We start from the raw sequence: 22,000 nt of genomic DNA, 5'->3' as shown, positions 1-22,000 counted from the left end.
TAGATCAGTCCTAACCACCTGTAATGTCCTTCTTACATCAATCTGTATATCCTACAATAGTTTTTACTTTATTACTCATGCATGGTACTATAGAGTTTTCACTAACATTGCTTATAGCTCAGTCAAGTCTTATTTTACAGTCAGTCTCTGTCATTTATGGTCAGGTTTAGTTATCTTCACCAAGAAACAACCGGAATCTGCAGTGAATTTAAGAAAAAATTAAAGAAATGAAACAACTTAAATGTACAGTCAATTTGGTTTAGAGTCTCAAAATAATGAGGAATACTTAAGAAATGTGAAAAAGGGTTCAAATTTAAACACAGGTGAAAGATATTATCTCTTTATCTTTGTACATCCAAAGAGAATGGTAGGATATTGAAGGACAGGGTTTAGTCTTTGCTGGACAGTATTATTGCTTCCTTATCTGCAAGTCTCTTAAATCACTGATTTACACAACTAATGTCTGCATTTGTACAAAAATAGGGCTCTTTTCTTCTCTCTCCCCTCAGTTATTACTTTCTGGTGCTGTTTTAATCCCCTTGCATGGTATAACAGCTTATTAAACAAACCAATACACCTCACATAGGATAAGAGTAATGTGTTACTGCTTCTTGGAACATTCACCTGATGTAGTTGACAAGTTTTGTACTTGCTGTAAAACTTTGCAGTCTCACATAATGCAATTCCATATTACGGTCTGTTACAGCAGTGCAGGTAGGTATGAATAGACATTTAGGGGCTTTACAATCGAGACGTTTGTTCAACTAGTTTAACTAATTTTTACAAATGACAATAAAGCCTTAGAGACATTGGACATCCTTCGCATGATCTTTCATCGGAAGGGACTTGTTCTGGTTAGCTCAAAGGCTCTTAGTATTAATGGTTTTGGGAATCAACTCATTCCCTTAAAGAAAATTCTAACAAAAAGGGAGCAGTGGTTTCATAAATTTAGACAAAGAAAATAGAGCTGGAAATAGGCCTCATCTGCTTTACATATAAGAATCTAGGCTGAATTTAGCATAGTCATTATCTCAAAAGAAAAGTAACAGGCATAATTGCACGTTTCTTTGCATTTGGGAATAGAAGTTTTGTACTGTTTGCATGTGACATGCTTGGATGGGTAACTCTGAGAAATCTGTTTGGAAGTGGAAATGTGGTTTTGTGACTTTTAAGTTTTGGAAATACAACCAGCTGCTATACAAGGGTTTTAATGGAAATTGTAGTAAACAAATACTTGACTCTATTATGCCTTAGCTCTCAGGGTTAAATGTCTTTTTTGATTGCAAATTAAGGAAGAGGTAACACAGTTGTTGCGTTCATTCAATTATTAGGTATATATAACTAAATGTATGTGCGGGTGTGTGTGTGTGTGTTTATACTGATACAAGTATTGCAGTCCCAAGATTGGATATGTTGATGTTAAGTTTGCGGTTGTAAAAGTTGTGGAAGATTTGTTGATGTCAGATTCACCATACTCAGACTCCCCTCCCTCCCTCCACCATCCACACTTGACCCTTCTTGACCCTCTTCCACACTTGACCCTTGACCCTCTTTATAAAATCCTGGATCCACCCCATGAAATTACTTTGTGGAATGCTTCAGAGAAGCCAAGCATTTGGAGTAATTCAGATAACCTTAAAATTAATCTCCTTGGTACAGTTAGAGTGTGATACTTTCTCGCGATACATCTCATTCAAGATTCCGACCTAACATGGTATAGTTATATTTATTTGTACTTTTGGCATTTTAATTTAATACCAAATCCATTTTGGTAATGACTTGAGTATCAACAGCCTGTTTTGCATTAAAAGCATTAAAAGTATAACATCAGTGGAGTACTATGTTAAAAGATGCTACCTCTACACCCTCCATTGTGGATGTTCATGTGGTATTGAGCAAGGGGTGGGGGATGATGGGGGGGGGGGGTTGAGAAGGGAGGGCTTTGATATTATTGGTTAGTCATTATAGTTTGTAAGTTTTCAGCGAATACTAGTCATAAATCGACTCAGTTGCTGAACGGTTGATACTTTTGCTTCTTCACACATCATGACACCTGAAAGTTTGGCGTGCTCTTATACCAGTGAAATATTAATTAACTGCTCACTGTCAGGTGTGCCTTTGGTAGTTACAAAATGTTCCAGTTTTCTCTTATTTTAAGAACTTGTGTAAGATGGAACAAATTATATCCAGTAATCCTGATTGCATCAAATGTTAAAGTTACATGTTTTCATTCTTGCTGTGATTATGTTTTCTTGAATATGTGGGTGATCATAACCACTGGTATCCAGATGTACTAACAGCATTTGACAATGTTGAGAAATTGTCCCAAATGCCAGCTAGCTGTGTGGCTGTTAGAGGTCTAATAATACACCCATTCTCCCCATAGTCTCCCCATCCTCCCCTTCATTACCGATTCTCCTCCTCATTGTATCTCAATTTTGTAGTTAATGACCAAAAAATTGCACATTATTTAACCTGATAATTTTTAAATGCATATTAACTACCCATGTTCATTGCCCACATGAGTTTATATGATGGGTGTGTTTTGTTCATCATAGATTTTCTGCGTCTGTGTCTATAAATGGCTCAAAATCTAATTGCTATATCATGCATGAATCTGGGTTGAAAAGCTTTTGATCTGATAATTTTACTGTAATCCTCTGTACAACTGGTTTTTTTCTTTGAACACTAGAAGCTAATATTTTTGTAAATGATAAATTTTTTGATCAAATAGATCGGCAGAAGTATTCTGCATTGTTCATAATTGTAATATATGTTGTGTTTTTTTTCTTTTACTTTTGCTCTGTGTATGTATTCTTTTCAGTCTCATACATCACGCGCGCATGATCTTCAAGAAGTTTACCTGTAGGCCAATAAATAATGGTAAAAACAGCTGGATGTTGGGTGGGAAGGGGTAAGGTGAGGTGGGGGAGGTACAGTGCTGACGAAAAGGGCAAATTAGGAAAAGTGAATTACAATTATGTAATGATGTTTTTATATCAAAGTTCTGACTTTTCCTTCCCATGGTGCACCCTTCGCCCTCATCTTCCCATCTCTGTCCCCTCTCCTCTGTTTATCTCTGGCCCCTCCCTTTCACCCACCACCCCACCCCCTATCCCGCAAACTGGAAGTCTCGCCATCTTCTCTCTCTTGCCTGGACCCTCTTCCCGTCTCCCTCTGCGCCTTTCCCCTCACATCCAATTTAATATAACTAAAGTGTATGTATATGGCTAGGCTGTTCTCAGCCACTTTGATCAAAGCGCTTGCGCAAAACCGATCAAAACACATGTGCATTTATATATTATGTACCAACAAACTCGCTGGATAGGTACAGAGACGTTGCCACAGTGGTTTCCGCCTGCCAAATCAAAGTAAACCCCACAAAGTGGAATTTGACTTCTTATGGTAACACACTGGATACATTTACCACTAATTTTGATAGTTTTGTTCCTAGACTAAAGCCTAGTAAAGGTCATGAAGTCGCCAGTTACAACTGAGACTAACGCTAGTCTAGCAAAGGCTACAGTAGCCAGCATATTGACATAGCATTAAGCCTAACGTAGGCCTACCGTAGAGGTCTAAACGAAATTAAACTTTAAAGCAATGCAAATAGTTAAAACAGGAGCATGCGGCAAACAGCGCAATGTTGAAATGCAACAGCCTAGTCCATAAATAACAATTCAATTGTTTAGCCCATATAGCTTAGAAACTTTGCAACAAGGCACTTCAGGTGAGCTAGTAAAACTAAGTTGTATCTATTGTAACTAGTAATACTAGTACTGTAATACCACTAACTAACAGTATCAGTAACAGACCAACAGTCAGTACAACCATGGAGCTCCATGGTACAACAGAGGCTGAGGTTCTTAGGCCTAGAATAACGTTAGGAATATGACTGGAATAAGGCTAGTACTGGGAGGCTAACCTTATACTAGGGAAGTGTTTTCAGATTAATTGCAGAATAAAGTTGAATTTTTTCAGTCTTGTGCAAGGCCAAAGGCCCTCTAGGCTAACACAACTTTACAACTTAATCCCTGGTCATCGGTAACTTGCCACAGCCACACACCAAAGTGTGCCCAATTCAATCAATCTCTCTTGGGGCACCACATCCATAAGTTGCACCCACAAACAGGTGCAAATAACTTTATGTACAAGTTACATTGCAAGGCCCCATTTATACACCTGGGTGAAGAGTGGCAATGGAGATGAAGTGCCTTGCCCAAGGACACAATGCAATGATCTGGCCAGGACTCGAACCTGCAATCCTTAGATCACAAGTCCACTGCCTTAACCACTTGACCACAACGCCCCCACAACGACCACAATACCAGTCAGAGGTCTGATGTTACACCATAGCCGGCAATGTAATCACTTTGAGAACGACAATTCGGAGACGGCCTTACTATAGTCTGAATGCTAGGTCACTTTGAAGACCTAGGCCTATCCTAGCTTTCTCTTAGATCCTGTTGCCATCATATTCCCCATTTACCCTTATAATAGGCCCAGCCTAGTAATATTTAACAAGTCAAAGACATATCCTAGAGTTGATGCTCAGTTTCGGAGTGGGGAGATCTAACTAGGCCTATTCAAAGACCAAGCTTAAGTATAGCTGGCTACAGTAAGTCTGCTTAAGAAGACAAACCTTGGCCAATAAATAATAAATGCCAAGTCAAGGCATGCAAATTTACTTAGCATTCTGTACACGTCTAGTGAAAGTATCCGTCTGCGCGAAGATTATAGTTGTACTGCACACTCGACTGAAGTATTTGAGAAGCTTCATGTCTGCACTTCATATATGATGCCAAAATAGCTTTCAGCATAGTTGAATCAAACATTGCTTGAGCTGTTGTTTCCTTCCATCAACTGTCAGTATACCTCTTATATACCTGGCTGTTTATATTACAAGCTACCATTACTGTATCTGCCACTGTAACTCTCAGGAAAGTGCAGCCAGCATTTAATAGGAGTTGTGACTTGAATCACTCATTATTTTTTTTGAGGCCGCACCACATACGTGTCAAATAAAAATAGCTACAGCAGCTGTAAAATCCTGCTCAGCTAGAAGGAATTCAATATCAGACAATGGGGATTATCTCTGAAGACCAACAGTGTCTATTGTGTGAAGCTGCAGTGCACAAAGGATTATTTCATATGCAGCCTGGCTGCAAGATGCTGCAGCACCGACAGCACTTTTGACTTGACCAGTACCTTTAAGGTTAAGGTGACAATTTTTGTAAGTCTCTTGCCAAGAGAAAAAGACAGTGATTTGAGTCAATGACACAACTTGATTTCGGTACTTAGATTTACTTGTAATGATTTGACTGTGAGATGAGGTGACTCTTGCCAAGCTCAGAGTGAAGGTAACTGAACTATTGCAGCACTGTACTGTATCCTTCAGCCATCTGATGGACACACTTTCATGACCAGTCCTTTTCAGATCAAAGCGTGTGTGAACGATTGAATAGCAAGCTGTGTATGCTTATCATGGGTATTTCACAATGTCAATGTTGGACCATCGGTTTCAAAATATCAGGCACTCAATACTATCAGCTCGTATATGATGTTGTAACATTTGTTAGTTGTTGAACTGGAGTTGAAGACATCTCATATTGTTGCAGCACTCTGCATAGTCTGGTGGAAAATCTCTCCCAAATTGTCACCTCAAGTACTAGCACCACATGACATATTTCTCACTGACGACTAAAGCAAACACTGTCTGTTTGGGGATTTGGAATAGAAAGTCCTGCATAAGCTGATAAATGTTTGACTGAACATGACACATCACTTATACGAGTAGCACCATATCTTTACCTTAAAACTCTCTACTCAGCAGGCTGAAATTCCTGCGGAGGATATATTCTTGGCAATGTTTTACATTCATGTACTTTCAGTACATAAAGTGTTTGAAACATTTCCAGTTTTTGTATTAAAAACACATGGCCTTTTTCAATTCTGTTCCCCAATTTGTGAACCTGACAAGACAGTCTCACTATTGACGTACAGTATGACAGTGGGTGCATTCAAAATTGTAGTGATTATCATTCTTGTAAGCTTGATATCATGAAAATGTTTTGCTATACTATACATGTATAAACCACAGCTTACATGCAGAGGCTGATGGTTATACATTCATGTACAGTATTACTCAACGTGTCTTATTGCTCTATCAGGCAGTATGTATCAAGCTTGCAAACATAGCAGGGTATTTGCACTATTGCAGATACTGAAGTATATGTGCACAGTTGAAAGTTAGGTCCTCTACACAGACTGGTGGATTGATACACTGCTACAGTATAATATGTTTGACACTACAGGTGAGGATGTCTTCAAATGCTGTTGGGTATGCAAACATCTGCATATTGCATTAAATGATGAATTTGTAATCATATTCAAGGCAGAGCATATCATCAACATACATGTGTCAAAAGTTTTTGTTGTACTGACAGCATACCTATTCTAAGGTTGTAGTCGCCACATCACACCAGTAGATGCCACAGCGTTGATTAAAAGTTAATCACTAGCTCAATGTGACCCGGTGGTAAGTGTGCCAGATAACTTTGATGATATGCATGTGAAGCATGTCCGTGTCTATTTTGTACATGGATTACAGGATAGTGTTGCCAGTGTCATTAAATTAAGCTGCATGGATCATCAGCCCATGCAGCTTTGTAAGATTGACCGATATGAGTCTATATGAGACCATAAAGGAGTGAGAGACCTTGCTCATTTCTTTAATCTGAAGTGGTCTTATAATTAACATGGCTCACTGCCAGATGCCAGCCATCAACAGCTTTTTTGTCTTCCATCAACAGGTTTTCATATTCACAACATTGATGTACTGATGCCTCCATAGTGGAAGTTGTGATAAAACCTGTGTTATGCTCATGAGCCCAGTCTGTGGTTCTTATCGGAAGAAGAAACTTATCCTAGAACTCTTGACTTTGCAGTCACTCAGGCTGGCTCAGTTCAGTTAAAGAAAGAGAGAGAAAAGAGAGAGGCCGGCCTGCTGTCACTTAATTCTCTCCCTGTTGTGTAAGGCACGTGTTGTGCTGAACATTTGATACAGGCCCTGTACAACCTGTGGTAGCAAACTGCACTAGTGTATCAGGTCTGACTACTGCTGTTGACAGCTACCTAGAATTATCTGGAATCAGCAAATGCTTCAAGGGAAACCTGTTTTCCTTTCGATACATTTGGCTTAACCACATATACAAGGAACAGTCGTGAAGTCAAGTGTAATTACAGACCACTCTAGAGGAATACCAGTTCTGTTATTCCTGGACCTTCATATTTGCCAAAGAAAGTAGATTCTTGGCTTCATATTCGTGTCCTATAAATCTTCACAAGAGGAAAGTTCTCTCCAAAGACAATACTGTTAAAAGCCCTTGTTGGTAAAACTTGCCACTTTACTTACAAACACTGTCATATGGTATTTTAGTTTTCCTTGCTAATTTACTGCTTTTTTTTGTTTTGTTGTTTTCCCACTTTGTAGTTTGTTGGTTCATAGAGCAATACTACATTTGTTTGTTCCAAATTAACCTTCTCATGATAACATCTGCCAACAGTTTTACAAGGTATTGTAATTGTTTAGAATTTTTAATAAAAAAAAGTCTTTTTTTACAGTTGCTGTTACTGAATCTATGCACCCTTTGTCTATTCTGTGGGGTTTAAACTATTAATTGTAAAAATGTCAGAGACAGACGTAAGCAATGATCCACAGGGCCAAGATGAAGTTCAGGAGGATGTGCACCCATTAGAGGCAGCCAGCAATGACTTTGTTCTTGTTGATGATGACAACAGTCATGAGCCTTTAGAAACTGAAGCACCAGCTAAAGAAGAGGTTGAAAATGCAGCCAGTGAAACAAAGGAGGACTATAAGGAAGAGTATGCAGACACCCACGAGGAACTTCCTGTAGAGGGAGAGGAAGATGAGGAACACCCTGTGGAGGAGGAAGAGGGTGAAACAATGGACGAGGATGACTTTGAAGATACAGCAGGAGATGACCAGAGTGTCAAATCGGCTTCCATGACTCCTAAGGATATTCACAATATGGTTAACGATGCTCTGGACTTCAAGCTGGGGAACTTTCAGGCCCAGTTGCACCAGATGATGTCAGTGATTCAAAACGTCTCGAAGCAGGCTGCGATGGCACAGAAACAGGCGGAACAGGTCGTCAAAGGAAAGGTGGAGGATGGAGAAGCCAAACAGGACGAAGATCAACCTGGCAAAGAGCAGAGCGAGAGAGCCATGAACGTAGATGTCCCTGACAAAGGCAAAGCGCAGCAGACGACAGAAGAAGATGTGACCACGGAATCCAAAAAGAAAGATGCCCAGGCAACTGGAAAAGTTCTGTGGGAAGATGATGAAGAGAAAGTTAAGTGGGAAGAGTACCTTTACAAGGTTTCTTCCCTTGTGGATGTCATGCCACCTACTGCGGAGAAATCAGTCTTAGATGACACCGTGTCTAGTTCCAACCAGAGCTCCTGCAGTTATCTGCCAGCCGAGGGCATAGTCAAGAAGAGTTGGCAGAAAGTTAAAGAAAAGAGCCTCATCGATGTGGCCTCTGTCAGCAAGAAGCAGAATCATCGTTACTATTGGCCCATGGAGGACATGAAAGCCTACGGTTGGAACCCAAGGATTAATTCTGACATGGTGCCCCACATTGTTAAAGCGCAAGGGTCAGGAGGAAAGCGAAGGAACATCTTACCGGAAAATCTGTCACGGCTCAACCACGACATTCAGAGTACGGACGACTTGTTCCGGTACCAGCTGAGGATCATCTCCTATGCGTCTTATTTCCTGGCGGGGCTAGGAAAAATTGTCAAGGGAGAAAAGAGTGCAGAGGAAGAAATTAAGCATGATCTTCTCAACAACTTGGGACAGTGTCTGATTGACCTTTGCGATACTTCGGTCAAGGGCTCCATCTTTGCCACGAGGGGTCGAAGACGGGTGTACTTGGATGCCTTGAAAATAAACAACAACAAGGCACGTTCTGAAGTCGTAAACCAGCCACTTGCCTTTGAGTTATTCTCAGCAGAGTATAAGTCAAGCTTTGAAAATCATCATGTTCATTTACCGGATGGGAACAGTGAAACACCCAAACGACAAGTGGGCGGTAGTGGTCGCAGTGGAGGGGGAGGAGGTAGTGGAGGTGGAGGGGGTAGTGGAGGGGGAGGTGGTGGTGGAGGTGGTGGTGGTGGTCGTGGAAATAATAGCGGTGGTAGTGGTGGGGGTAGAGGAGGGAGAAATGATGGCAGAGGAGCTCGGGCTCAGGTGGGTAACAACATTGGTTCAGGAGGTGGGAGGCGTACGTCTGGACAAAGTGACCTCAGATCACCAGGCGGACGACCAGCTCCTGACAGGAACAGAGGCAACGCAAACAGAGAAGGCAGACAAAATAATGGTGGTCAACAGAGTGGTAGAGGAAAGAGGAAGAATTCTGGTGACCGGAGGGTAGGACAGGGAAAAGCTGGAGGTGGCGGAGGAGGAGGTGGAGTTGGTGGAGGTAGTGGAGGAGGTGGTATTGGAAGGAAAAGAAGGAGAGGGCTGAAATCCTCAACATCACCGAACAGAATGTGGTCCAGCCTCGGCGGTAGCTACCCTACAGATCCTCAAGGATACAACATGTATCCACCCTTGGGGATGGGATACTCCGGAATGGACTTTTCGAGATTCACACCGGATAGTAACGATAACAAGTCGATGTTCAAAGGCTCCTTCCAGAGTGGTTTAGGGGGTGGCAGTTCCTCCCAGTTCCCGCCCTCAACATCATCGTTAGGGGGAGGAGGGTATTATCGCCCCGGTGATGCTGGGTCCTATGTCGGATACATGTCCTTTTCAGATGACAGGTCTACTCTAGCAACGGAAGGGTTTCAAGGGAGTGACGATGACATCAATCGGATGTACTGACCCTTTTACCGACCTAGTTTATCATTTTTAAATAGTAGTACCATTTTTTTTTATCTTCTCTTGTTTTAATAGTCTTCCAGATACTTTACTGTGTTTCATAAACTTGTATTTCAGCAGATCCTAATAGTTTGTACACTTGTGGTCTACACACACTTACCTCAATCATTTCTGTATTAGACATAAAGCCTACTAAGTCTACCTGGCTGTAGGGGTCTGCTTAGTTAACGCTACGATCGATGGCTGATTTTCACAGTTGTGCATAAAGTTTCATTATTTTAACACTGTCAATGGTGGAAATAATTAAGCATAGACAATTAAAGCAGCAGCTGTTACCTAACACAGTTTAATAGGGTTTATATGTTATTTAATATTTGTTATTATTGTTTTCTCATTTGGTGCAAAAATCAAACGATAATTCGATTTTTTTTCTGATCCTCAGAGCAATTTGACTTCACTGAGAGATTGAATTTAGAACCCTCAGAAAAGGAAACTTGTAAACAATTTTTTATAACTTGACATGCTAAAAAGTTTTAGGTCATAACTGCTGTGTGTATGGTTCTGTAACACAGTAGTAAAGTCTGGTGTCTTATACATTGACTTGTGTAAATTACCACTCAGTGAGTCTCCAAGTGAAGTTACTGCACTTCTCGCTATCAAACATGTTGTCTTGAAGCTGGAGGAGAGGGTCATTTATGGCAGACAAATGCCTCCATTCCCCCTCCCTCCCCCTCCCCCTCAAAGAATTCTGATATTACTGATAGTTATTGGCACCATATATTTTACCAATTGCCTCACCCCTCACAAAAAAGAAAAAAGGGAATTAAAAATTCTAAGATTCTTTGTCTGACAAGACAACAGACTAGCCAATGTCGCTGTTTATGTTTAGGTCCAAAAGGGAATGAAGCCAGAATACTTAATGGGCAGAGTGGGGGGTCTGGAGAAAATAAATCTGTACTTTTGCTTTACTAGCACATCCAATGAGGCATCCTGTTTGCATTTGTCATCTAATTTTGTGTAAAAATCTTTGAATTTCAAGGTTTCATTTAGTGATAAAGATTGCTGAATGTATTCTAGTCTGAAATGAAACCTCAAAGGCACAAAAAAATCCATATCACAGGGCTGTGTCGAAACCCTATTTCCACTTGTTTCAGTATTGTTGTGTAAGAGCTTCGGGCCTATAAAAGCAATAAGCTGCACCTGAAGATTGAGAGATTGGTTCTTAATGTGCCCAAGATAAAATTGTTGGCAGTGTTTTGTTATCTTATTCATATTTTAATTCTGGAAGGCTTTGTTAATCTTTTTAAAATCAAAATTATCAATAGACAAAAAGAGGGGAAAAAATGCATAGAAACATGAAAAATGTGCAAATAAAGATAAGACAAAAAAAATTAAACCTTTTAAGAAACAAGATTTCTCTTTAAACATCTTGAACTTTATCTTAATTTGTCATGTTACCTATGCCTCTTTTTCATTGTTCCTATGTAAGGAAACTTAAAACAATGTATGTACAGTTTTATCATTTGACAGTGATTTGCATGTAAGATGAAAGTGCAAGTATTTTCCGATACAGAATTGGGCCTGCAGATTGGCAGAATGTTTAGTGCCGATCAACCATGGAAATTTGCAAATAAGGATTTTCTGTTAATAGATTTTTTTTTTTACCAGACTGGAATATGATCCTCCTTCCAGGTTAAATTTCCCTTGATTTTCCCTCGTATTAATGGAGAAACATTTACTTCTATTTGTAGTTCCCTTTGCAACAGTTGATATAGAAAGTTGTGACATGCCAAAACATTTTTCTTGAGGCAGCGAGATTGAGAAATATTGGTGTTTCTTTTTACTGATTAAAAGTTTGGACCTATTTTGAGGATATGGAGGAAGAAACTGAAGGAAAATGTGAAGTTTCAAAGAAAACTGGCAGTGAACCTCTGTCAGTATTGGACAGCTCCACTTCCACAAAAGCCGACAAAGATAAAACTTTAGAAATTGCTGAAAAACTGCACGAGCTCGAAAACGAGCTGGAAGTGAATTTGTTTGAGCAGTTTGAGCTCTTTTTGAGAACTCGTAACAAAGGAGAGATGAGGAGCATGGAAGGGAATGCGGTGGAAACGGATTTAAAGACGAGAGAAAATAGAGTTCTGTCGGAAGAGAAGGACAAGAGGGGAGTAGAATTAGATCAAATGGAAGTAAAAGAAGCTGTTTGTGAAGAGGAACAAAAAGTTTTAAAACTTGAATCTTCACCGAGGGAAACAGATATTGGATCTTGTGCAGGAGATTATACAGAAGAGAAAGATTATACAGAAGAGAAAGATAGGGGAGTGGAGGTACAAGAGGTTTTGGACAATGGGGGACCAAGTGGGGATATATCTTGTAGAAAAAGAAGTGGATCTCCTATGGAGGGAGAAGAGAATGCTCAGGAGAGTAAAATAAGTAAACAAGATTTGGTACAATCGGAATGCCAGATGTTAGTGGGGGATAACGCTGCCTCAGGAGGGGAATCCCCTCATGGGGAATCCCCTCGAGGGGAATCCCCTCCTAAAGAGAAAGAGGAGGATACAATAGCCAATGCTGAAGGAATAGAAAGTGACTCTGGACTGGGCATTGCACAAGAGGAGGAGAAGGTGGTGGTGATGTCAACGGTAACCATAGAAACCAAACCTTCGGAGGCAGCAGAAGTTGAAGCAGAACTAGAATTGGTGGACGCAGACAGGTATGTTGTATTCACAAACAGATAATTTAATGTTGATTGTGTATTAATGATTGCCTACTGTAGGGGCACTGTTACAAATACACTGAAATTTCCCTGACTCCCCCCCCCCCCCCCCTCCAAAGCAAAGGTAAAGAAAACACTGACAAGATCATAAATATAGAAGGATTTTGTTACCTCAGAAGCAAACCCTGGCTCTTACTGTAGATTGTTTGATCAATTTGATGAATAAGTGATGAAATTGGTTCGCATTGGACTTTTATAAATTCTGTGATATATACAGTATGCATATTCAAATTATGAAAAGTGATCAATGTGCTACTCGGGTGCTAAGCAGGAGTTCACAGATCATTAAAAGAACAAAATAAAATACCTCAAACTAGCTCTGCAATTTGCAAACACTACATTATTCATGATGCTGCTGTCTCGCCATTTGCTATAACTCCATCTCCATCTGTCGTTATGCTTCTCTTTAGTTGATTTAGGTGTGTCGGGTCTGTTTCAGAGTTTCTAGCTATGTATTAAGTCCTTCCTTTGTCTCTCTCCAATCTATTTGTCACCAAGACGACGCTCAATGATTGCTGAACAAGGTAGTCAGAGGTTTTAACCCTTAATCTGCACACGTGGTTCAACAGGACCACGGTGAAAACTAAAAGTAAAACATCAAAACATTTATATACAAACAGGACGATGACACTATTGTTGATATCATCTTCTTTCTTTGAGATCTAAGAAAGCTTGCTTGCTCTCTCCTCTCTTCAGGGTCGAGGTTTTACCGCTCAGTTTTTCGGAAGATCCTCCGCTGTTGACCACTGCCAAAGATGAGTTTCTTCTGTACGAGGGAAACAACTTTCTAAAAGGTTGTAAGTGGTAAGCATTTGCACTTTAAAATTTCAAGCAGTTTCAAAATGATGTAAAAGATACAGAGGGTCTCAATGTTTTGGGTCTAGCAGGGTCTTTGTCATAGCTACCCTTAAAATGTTTGCATGAGAATATGTAGTCAAGGAAAAGGAAAGAAAACAATGCCAGAAAAGGACTAGGAATGATGGATGGGGTGGGTGACGAGATTCAAAGTATCTTTACAAAAAAAGTCATCTTACAAAAATACCACATAAATTGCTCAACTTGGCAACCTGTATATGGATAGTCATTCATTTAAATGCCATGCGTGTATATTTCTACATTTCTTCTAACATGCACCGAAGGGAACTCATACTTTCTGCAATTTCCGGCAGAGTTCATTTTCCTTTCCAAAGTTGAAAATTTGTTAAGGTTTATAAACTACTCTTTATAAATTTGTCCTGCTCAAAGATCGAGTTTTGTAGACCTCCTTTTTGTCTCATTTTCAGCAGTTCTTTTTTGTCCCTCCTAATATCAGTCATTTCTGTGAACTAATCATTACACCTATATATCCTTATCAGGTCTCCGGATGGAACGTGTATATTAACCAACAGCGAAGATGGTGTTCTTCGGCTTTTCAACCTCCCTGGTGAGCTGTACTTCCCCAAGAGCTGGACTCCCGTGCCAGATCTGACATCGGTCCTTAAGATGGTGGAAGGTGAACTAATCTACGACTACTGCTGGTACCCACCGATGTCATCTCTTCAACCAGAAACATGCTGGTAGGTTCATCACGATGAACTCATGGTTTAGTATGGGGTGTCACCTTATGCAAGACGGAATGTGACTTATTTACTTAGAGAGGAGAGGGTGGGAAATTGGGGAGGGTAGGATATCATTATAGTCCAGCTATTGTAGGGATATTTACAGCAACTTTATGCATGTGGTCAACAACTAGTGGTTGGCAAATTTAGCAACATATCAACCTAGGATTCTGATTTTTTTTTCGTTCAACCACAAGCTTCATAATTTTGCATGCTCCAAACAATTTTCAGGTATGCTGTATTGGGACTTTAGTATCAAACTATAGACTGATAAATTTGTTGATGCCTGATAAAAAAAACTGCTTTAATGATGTGAACAATTTTCCTTGCACTTTTTGTGTAAAATTGATTTAAAAAAATATTAGGTAAATATTGGAGAAAACATTGAAAAGCGGCTTGTTTGCCCTCATGACTTGCAATATTGCACATGACTGCTGTTAAACGTGTTGACATCTGACTCATTATTAGGACATTTTGGCATTCTTTGCAAGAAATGAAGTGAGAGTAATTTCAGGCTTGTGATGTTTACTGGAGATGTTTCATGCATGAATGACAATGTCTCTTTGAAATTTTTTTCTTCTTGCAAACAGCTTTGTGAGTTCCTGTAGAGGTCACCCAGTCCACATGTGGGATGCCTTTGATGGTGAGATGAGGTGCTCTTATCGACCCCATAACCACATGGTATGAGACCTTTTTATGTCCCCTGTCGATTTGTATCCTATCCAGACCTAATGAATCATCTAGGCATGCATTACTAATTGGCCAATTTGCATCACAAATGGTTAATAATGATTTTATTTGAATGTTGATTTTTATAATTTCATAATAACCAAACCTTTTCATAAATCTTAACGCAAACATATATTCCATTGAATCTGAGGGTTTGGTGCATGTTCAACTTACTAATGTCAACTTCCAATATTGCAAATATTCCAATTATACATCGTAGACACTGCATGGAAAATGGAGTGCTGTGGGGCTGCAGCTAGGCTGCATAGGGTATTATTATGTAGGCTGTGTAATTCACACAATAGGCACTGCTTCTCTGTAGAGATAATACTCTATTGTTTGGTTCTGATTCAGCCTTGCTGCAGGGGATTGTGCAGCTGCTGCAGCTTTTCCTTTTTGACATGCATACTAAAAACCCTCTTCTCTTTTCCTGTCTGCCAATATTATCAACACAGCCAAAAGTCTCGGTAGACCTTGTTGATACTCCCCAGAAGTCAAGGGTTACTCTCATACTCCTCTCAATACACATAAATGTCTAAATTTGTTATGAATGTAATGGTACCATATTTCTTTTTTTTTCTCGTTCTTGATAGGATGATTTGATCACTCCACATTCACTTGGTTTTTCACTGGATGGAAGCAAACTGTACTGTGGATTTAGCAAACTCATCAAAATATTCGATACCACAAGACCTGGGAAGGAATGTCAAAGCAGACAAACAAAAGGTAAGACAGAGGAAGGATACCTAATTCTACTTCTTCTTTACATTTATGTGACTTGCAGTAATACAGAGTGAAATCATTACCAGAGACTGCTTCGAGTCGACCCATCTACTCGAGGTCACTGCTTATGTTCTATCGGAAGCAACTTTCACATTCACCTTCTAGTCACTTGATTTGTAATTTTAGTGACTCTAGTCATAACTCATTACAACACTGGGTCACTTAAACCTAATACTCAATACATGGACAATCATATTTGTGCACGAGAAACTCCTTTAATTGCAAGTTAGAAATTGCCTTAGATTTTTCAATGGCACCATGGCAGATTTATCAGCTTCCAAAGGAGCACCAGGGCACGTTTTAAAACATTGAAATGGCAACATGTCATTTATCTCCAAAGTGAACAAATGTTTGAACCCTGATAATAATTTGAGAGCGTGGTGGCCAATTGGCTAGTGTGTCGGACTTGTGATCCCAGGATTGCTGGTTCGATTCCTGCCTAAGTTCATTACATTGTGTCCTGGGGCAAGATGCTTTATCTCAATTGCCTCTCTCCACCCAGTGGTTAAAAATGGGTACCTGTGAGGTAACTTGTCATTGGGCGCAGTATATAACTGCAGCCGACTGGAGGGATAGTCTCTGGGACAGGTTATCGTTGACCAGAGGTAATATAATGTTGGTATAGAGTGCTATATCAATCGAACATGATTATTATTATGATAATGCAGTTTTATGATCCAGATAAATATGAGAGTACCTATCTTGATCAGAGGACCGCCGCAATTGTTGCTGTCGGTAGGAGTTGGGATTTTAAGAGTTTTAAGGAGATGAGTTTTTAAGGGCATTACGTGCGAGTGGTATCGGCACTGATGGCTAATTGCCAACTATCCTTCATTGGTAAATTGGAGCCCTGGAAAATACAGATATCATTACCATCTCTGTAGACTCTTTCTGTTGTCATGGAAATCAAAAGGAAAAACCGAGGATCGATAAAAGTAACGATTGGTACTTAAAAAAGTAACCAACTCTTTGTAACGTTTATAGAGGCCAGACCAATCTTATGTTTTTGTGTTTTGCTGTATTTTCAGGTAAACTTGGTGGTCAGACTGGAATTATATCCTGTTTTGCTATGGATCCCAACGGTAAAGCGTTTGCAGCAGGTTCATACTCTAAAACCAGTAAGTACCAACCCTTCAAAAAGTTCATACATTGGATACTTTACTTTATGAAAGAGGAAACAACGTTCTTAACCGGGGAATAATCTGTTCAGCATCGCATCGCAGAATGCTTTACCAAATTGCTATATAAGTGCAGAGATGCATAGCATTCTGTGTGTGTGTGTTGACAGTGTATCATCTGAGACGCATCTATGAGCAAAGCTGTATTGTTAGTTTGTTACAGTGTTATTGCCGGAGATTTTGAGGGAGTTGTTAGCAGTTCTAGCTTTATTTTTGCTCAGTAATATCAAGACACAGTTAAGATTTATAGTTCTCTCATAGTTAATGTACGGTAGTAAAGCCTAGCTGAAGTTCACTGTGTCATCAAGCTGTTATCCTCACCGCTAGCTCATTGCATATTATTGTGTCAACACTCTTCTAGTAACGTAGGTTGTTATGATGTTATCGGTATCTGGTCATAAAATAATGCCAAAGATACTGACATACCATGCTACAGATGGATCTAATCGATTTGGCAAGCTGTCTCAGTTCACTTCAATGTTAAGAAACTGAAAACAGTTTTAATATATTTCTTACTCCATAAACCATGTTACACTGCTGAGTAAAGTAATGATGAGTTGGGAACAGGTGCTCGTAGCCAAACACCATCAAATTGGAGGTGCTGATTTTTAAACACCAGCCCAAAATAACCAGCTTTCCAACTATAAAAAATCTCTAGGTGCTGCATTGTTGATCTTGTCCTCTTGTTAATTTGACAACATTTTATCAGTTTAGTGTGAGAAAGAAGATATTCAGTGTGGTGTTGTTGTTGTATTGAATATTGGTTTGAAATTTGTACAGTCTGGAACTTTTTCGGCAAGAAACTGTTCCTTTTTTTTTAAAGAGTTAAGGGTAATAGGTAATTAGGAAAGCAATTGCATTATGTCTGCACCTTTCAGTTTGTTATAAGAACCATGTTCTGTTTGCTTCTTACCATCCACAGTTGGGGTTTACACAGACTCCTGTCCATCCCCCATAACACTTCTTTGGGGTCAGGCCAGCGGTGTTACCTATCTCATGTATTCTCTTGACGGCTGCAGGATTTACAGTGGAAGCAGAATGGTATGTTACAGAACTTGTCATATATCACTCGGCAGTGTCCGTCCTCAGATTGTTAATTAAGAATTGTTGCAATTAGAGTAGTTGCAGAAGTGGAAGGGAGTCTTGTAAGAAAAAGGGTACTTGTCTGTTATATTGTTGGTAAGAACAAACTCTGTCATCGAGAAGGAAATTGATTTGTTAGCTTAGTGAACCAAATGTCTTTCCCTTTTGCTCTGTAACAGATTTTTAAATTTTAATACAACTTATTCAATTTTTAAAACTTGCCATGGTGCTCCTTTGGAAGCTGATGAATCTGTGATTGAAAAATCTGTGGCAATTTTTAGCTTGCACTTAAAAGAGTTCTCATGCCTAAATATGATTGTCTATGTATTGAGTATTAGGTTTAAGTGATCCAATGTGTGTAAACTTCCGTTGTAGATTATTGCAACAAACCGACAAAGAATGTTTTCCATTTGTAGCAGTTGACATTATGTTGCATCTGTTATCAGCTACTCTAGAACAATAGTTCAGGGGTCAATTTATTTCCGACTTGTTAACAGGGAACATTGAATTCAAATTTTGAAGAAAAAACAACATGTTTTTTTTATATTTTTGACATCACACTTGCTTGCTTCAACTTCTTATTTAGATCCAAAAGAATTTAACTCAAATGATTTTGTCGTAGACTATGTGAACGATTCCTGACAGAGGGAAGTTGACCCGGTCAAATATCATTTCTACGTTGTAAATTCGTCAATGATTGACAACCATACAATTTGCTACAAATAACTGACATGAATTTGTAAACACCTAACAGAGTGGTAAAGCTTGATTTTTTTGCCACAAAAGTGTCACACTCTGAAAACTTTCTCATATTTCCATACTCTTACTTGTTTTCAATCGTTACACAGGATACCAGCATTCTCTGCTGGGATGTCCGTAAATCCAATGAAGTCCTCTACTCTATGGAGAGGAACGTCACCACCAACCAGAGGATGTACTTCGACATCGATCCGTGAGTTCCTTCATATGTCCGTCGTCCATCTTTCCATCGTTTCCTTTATTTGCGATAGTCAACTGTCTTATTACGGTAATTGGCAGAACCATTGTCACTGAAGTCAGTCATTCGATCATCCAGATTGTGTAAATCTTCTTTTACTCTGTTCACAATCAAGTTATTAGTACAATGCACTTTGAAAGCTAGTTTTTGTTATTTTTTCTCCAAAAAGTGCGATTGGGCTTGACGAGTCAAAGGGGGCCATACCGCGGGACCCATGGTCCACGAGGAGGCTTAAGGTTAAATTTTGGTGCCCCTGGGGAAATATGGGATAAAGAATGTTCATATGTTCTTACATGTACAGAAGACTAGACTAGGTACAGCTTGTCGAAAATTATGGTGAGCATGTTCTAGTCGGTGGATGCAGCTTACATTGAAAGTAACTGATCAGCACTGGATATTTTAAAAAAAAGCATCTTTTGTAAAATAATATGATTTTTCAGTCCAAGAAGGTTTTGCAAGTAATAGAAGTTGCACTGCAAACACAACTATCTGCATTAGACTAATAACCATCTTTGAGATGGCCCAACATAAAAGAAACTGCATAGCCATGTAAACTGGGTTTACTAGGAAGGCAGTTTTATCTCTGAGATTTCAACAGCAAAAGGCTGGAATATATTTGGGAGCTCTTAAATATCTGAAAATACCCTTTATCAAGGTACCAGTGTGATTTTGCCTTGAACAGTTTTATCAGATGTTATGTTGACCTAAGATTTCAACAGCAATGGCAGTAATATAGTTGTGAGCTCTTAAAGTAATTGAGAATAAAATTATGAATAGCAGTCAAAAGTAAATTCATTATGCTGGTGATTTTTTCTTTGAACAATTTTATCATGTATTGATATTATTATTATTTTATTTTATTTATTTTATCTAATTTGCAGAGAGGACCACTATTTGGTATCTGGCAACCAAGATGGTAAAGTGACCATTTGGGATCTCAGCCAGGACTGTTCCTCATCCACGAATTCATCTCTTCCTGTTCTTGATCCTCTTGTACAGTTTAAAGCAAACGAGGATACCACTAATGGTGTTAGGTAAAGGCCGTTCAATTTCTCACTCCCTCGTTCTCCTGGGTATTAACTGAGAGCAAAGCCTCCCTGATAGCAACCAGCTAGGTTTAGATATTCGCCTTAGCAGTGAAACATCTCTTTGGATGCTCTTTATGAAAATATAAACCATCGGGAATGAAAAATATTTTTTCAAATTGTATGTGCGCGGTCTCTGCATGAATGTGTGTTGATCTTGTAGCCTGATAGTGTTGTATCAATTGTATAGTGAATAATTCTCAGATAAGAACTTTGTTTTAGTTTTCCCATCAAATCAGTGTTTGTTTGGATTGTAGATATCAATTCTTTTCTTCAGGTAGAAGCATTACATAGTTGCTTATCCCTTTCTTACAGCTTGCACCCTTCCTTACCCCTCTTGGCTACTGCGTCAGGCCAGAGAACGGTATCTCAGCCATCAGCTGGGAGCGATGGAGAGAGCGACGAAGAAGAAGAGGCTCAGAGAGAAACACCAGAGCGCACATTCCACAACTCACTGAAGATTTGGTCTTTATATGTAAACAGGTGAAGTCGGCACTCATGAAGGTCAAAGATCAACTTAAACACTGATGCACAGAGTTGACGATTGGTAACCCGATGATCGACCATACAGTTTGTGTGGTTGGACAGTTGCTGACCGATGATCGACCATACAGTTTGTGTGGTTCGACAGTTGCTGAGTTACAGCCAGGTGGTGAAAATGCTTCTAAAAGTCCACCTGTATACAGCTTGAAAGCATAGATGTTGAGAATGGGTAAAAGGAAGAATAAGATACAGTTATGGGAAGGGGTGTGATGCAGGTATGGATACAGGTGTGTAAAGGGGGGGGGGTATGCAGGAATAGGGAAGTTAGAAGATACAGTTATGGGAGTGAGGAGAATGCAGGGGTGCAAAGGAAGCCTGATTAAGGTATTGAGGAGGGGGAATGGGGATGGAAGGTTCATGAATGAAACACAGAATGATCCAGTGTGTGTAAAGGGGGATGATACAGGAATAGGGAAGACAGGGTTTGTAGTCAAGGGAAGCAAAGGGAAAAGATCCAGGTACCTAAAAACCTTTCTTTACAACTTTATATTTGAAGAAACTCTACCATATAGTAGTACTACAGTAACACTTTGAAACTCCTGCTTGTAATGAGACAACCACCCACCGTTAATATCCTGTAAGGTCAAGGTTGTCTTTCCCATCCACTGACCCCCTAGTGACAATGAACAGCAGACTTATGGCATCTCGTCAATGACTTCAGCACCACCATGGGTTGGGCAGAGGTGAGAAAAAATATGTATGTTTGGAACTGAGATGGAACTCTCATACTTGGTCTGACTGTCTGGACAATTAATAAATGTTAGCAAAATGTTGACAAACCCATTCAGCTTTTACAGACCCCAAGTTTTATGTGGACCATTTTACCCTCACAGAATCCCACATTTGTGTCATGCCCCCTCTCTCTGCTAGGTATCTGTGAGACCCAGGTTCAGAAACATCGTTGTAAGGTGACCTGTACGATAGGTTGCAAGACAGCTTAAAACAGCTGGCATTTAATTACATCCGTTTTTACCTTTTAATTTTGTTTTGGGTTTGTTACGTTGTTACATAAAAATGATTGTGTGATATTCCATAAAATGTTTTGTTTTTTGTGTTTTTTTGTATTTTCAAATGACCTTATCACAGAAAAATAAAAGAAGAAAATGAAAGCATTTATATTGACTTCGACAAGTTTCTCCGTTGTCTTTTGTTTTTCTCAATGTTTTCAAGATTAGTCAAATCTTGTGAAAGTTGCAAGTAATTTCAGAGGCTTCCGTTCTTGTCTGCCACCTCTCAAAACAAATTACAAAAGCACTTTTGATCTTATATGGAACAAACTATGGATATTAAACTCTAGTCTCCTCTCTACCTCTATCCTCAA

General features: G+C 39.5%; 1 protein-coding gene across 1 annotated transcript; it reads left to right on the top strand.

Moving 5' to 3' along the window:
- Positions 1 to 3,259: 3,259 nt before the first annotated feature.
- Positions 3,260 to 21,791, top strand: LOC139974754 (telomerase Cajal body protein 1-like). The gene is made up of 11 exons (XM_071982150.1): positions 3,260 to 3,405; positions 11,762 to 12,620; positions 13,380 to 13,487; positions 14,039 to 14,239; positions 14,872 to 14,962; positions 15,604 to 15,736; positions 16,822 to 16,911; positions 17,894 to 18,012; positions 18,903 to 19,006; positions 19,933 to 20,085; positions 20,452 to 21,791. Exons 2-11 carry the CDS (start codon positions 11,782 to 11,784, stop codon positions 20,621 to 20,623), a joined length of 2,010 nt encoding a protein of 669 aa, XP_071838251.1. The 5' UTR covers positions 3,260 to 3,405; positions 11,762 to 11,781; the 3' UTR covers positions 20,624 to 21,791.
- Positions 21,792 to 22,000: the final 209 nt, after the last annotated feature.

This window comes from Apostichopus japonicus, chromosome 10 (assembly GCF_037975245.1).
Source record: "Apostichopus japonicus isolate 1M-3 chromosome 10, ASM3797524v1, whole genome shotgun sequence".
NCBI lineage: Eukaryota > Metazoa > Echinodermata > Holothuroidea > Aspidochirotida > Stichopodidae > Apostichopus > Apostichopus japonicus.
Note: the sequence above shows the minus strand (reverse complement) of the source record. Positions and strands in the feature narration are given on the sequence as shown.

What these genes read in the sequence shown, in the direction of transcription:
- LOC139974754 (XM_071982150.1), top strand. Translation starts at nt 11,782, where the DNA reads ATGGAGGAAGAAACTGAAGGAAAATGTGAAGTTTCAAAGAAAACTGGC. An exon ending in TCAAAGCAGACAAACAAAAG is followed by an intron (nt 15,737 to 16,821) that starts GTAAGACAGAGG and finishes CTGTATTTTCAG; the next exon opens with GTAAACTTGGTGGTCAGACT. An exon ending in ATGTACTTCGACATCGATCC is followed by an intron (nt 19,007 to 19,932) that starts GTGAGTTCCTTC and finishes TCTAATTTGCAG; the next exon opens with AGAGGACCACTATTTGGTAT.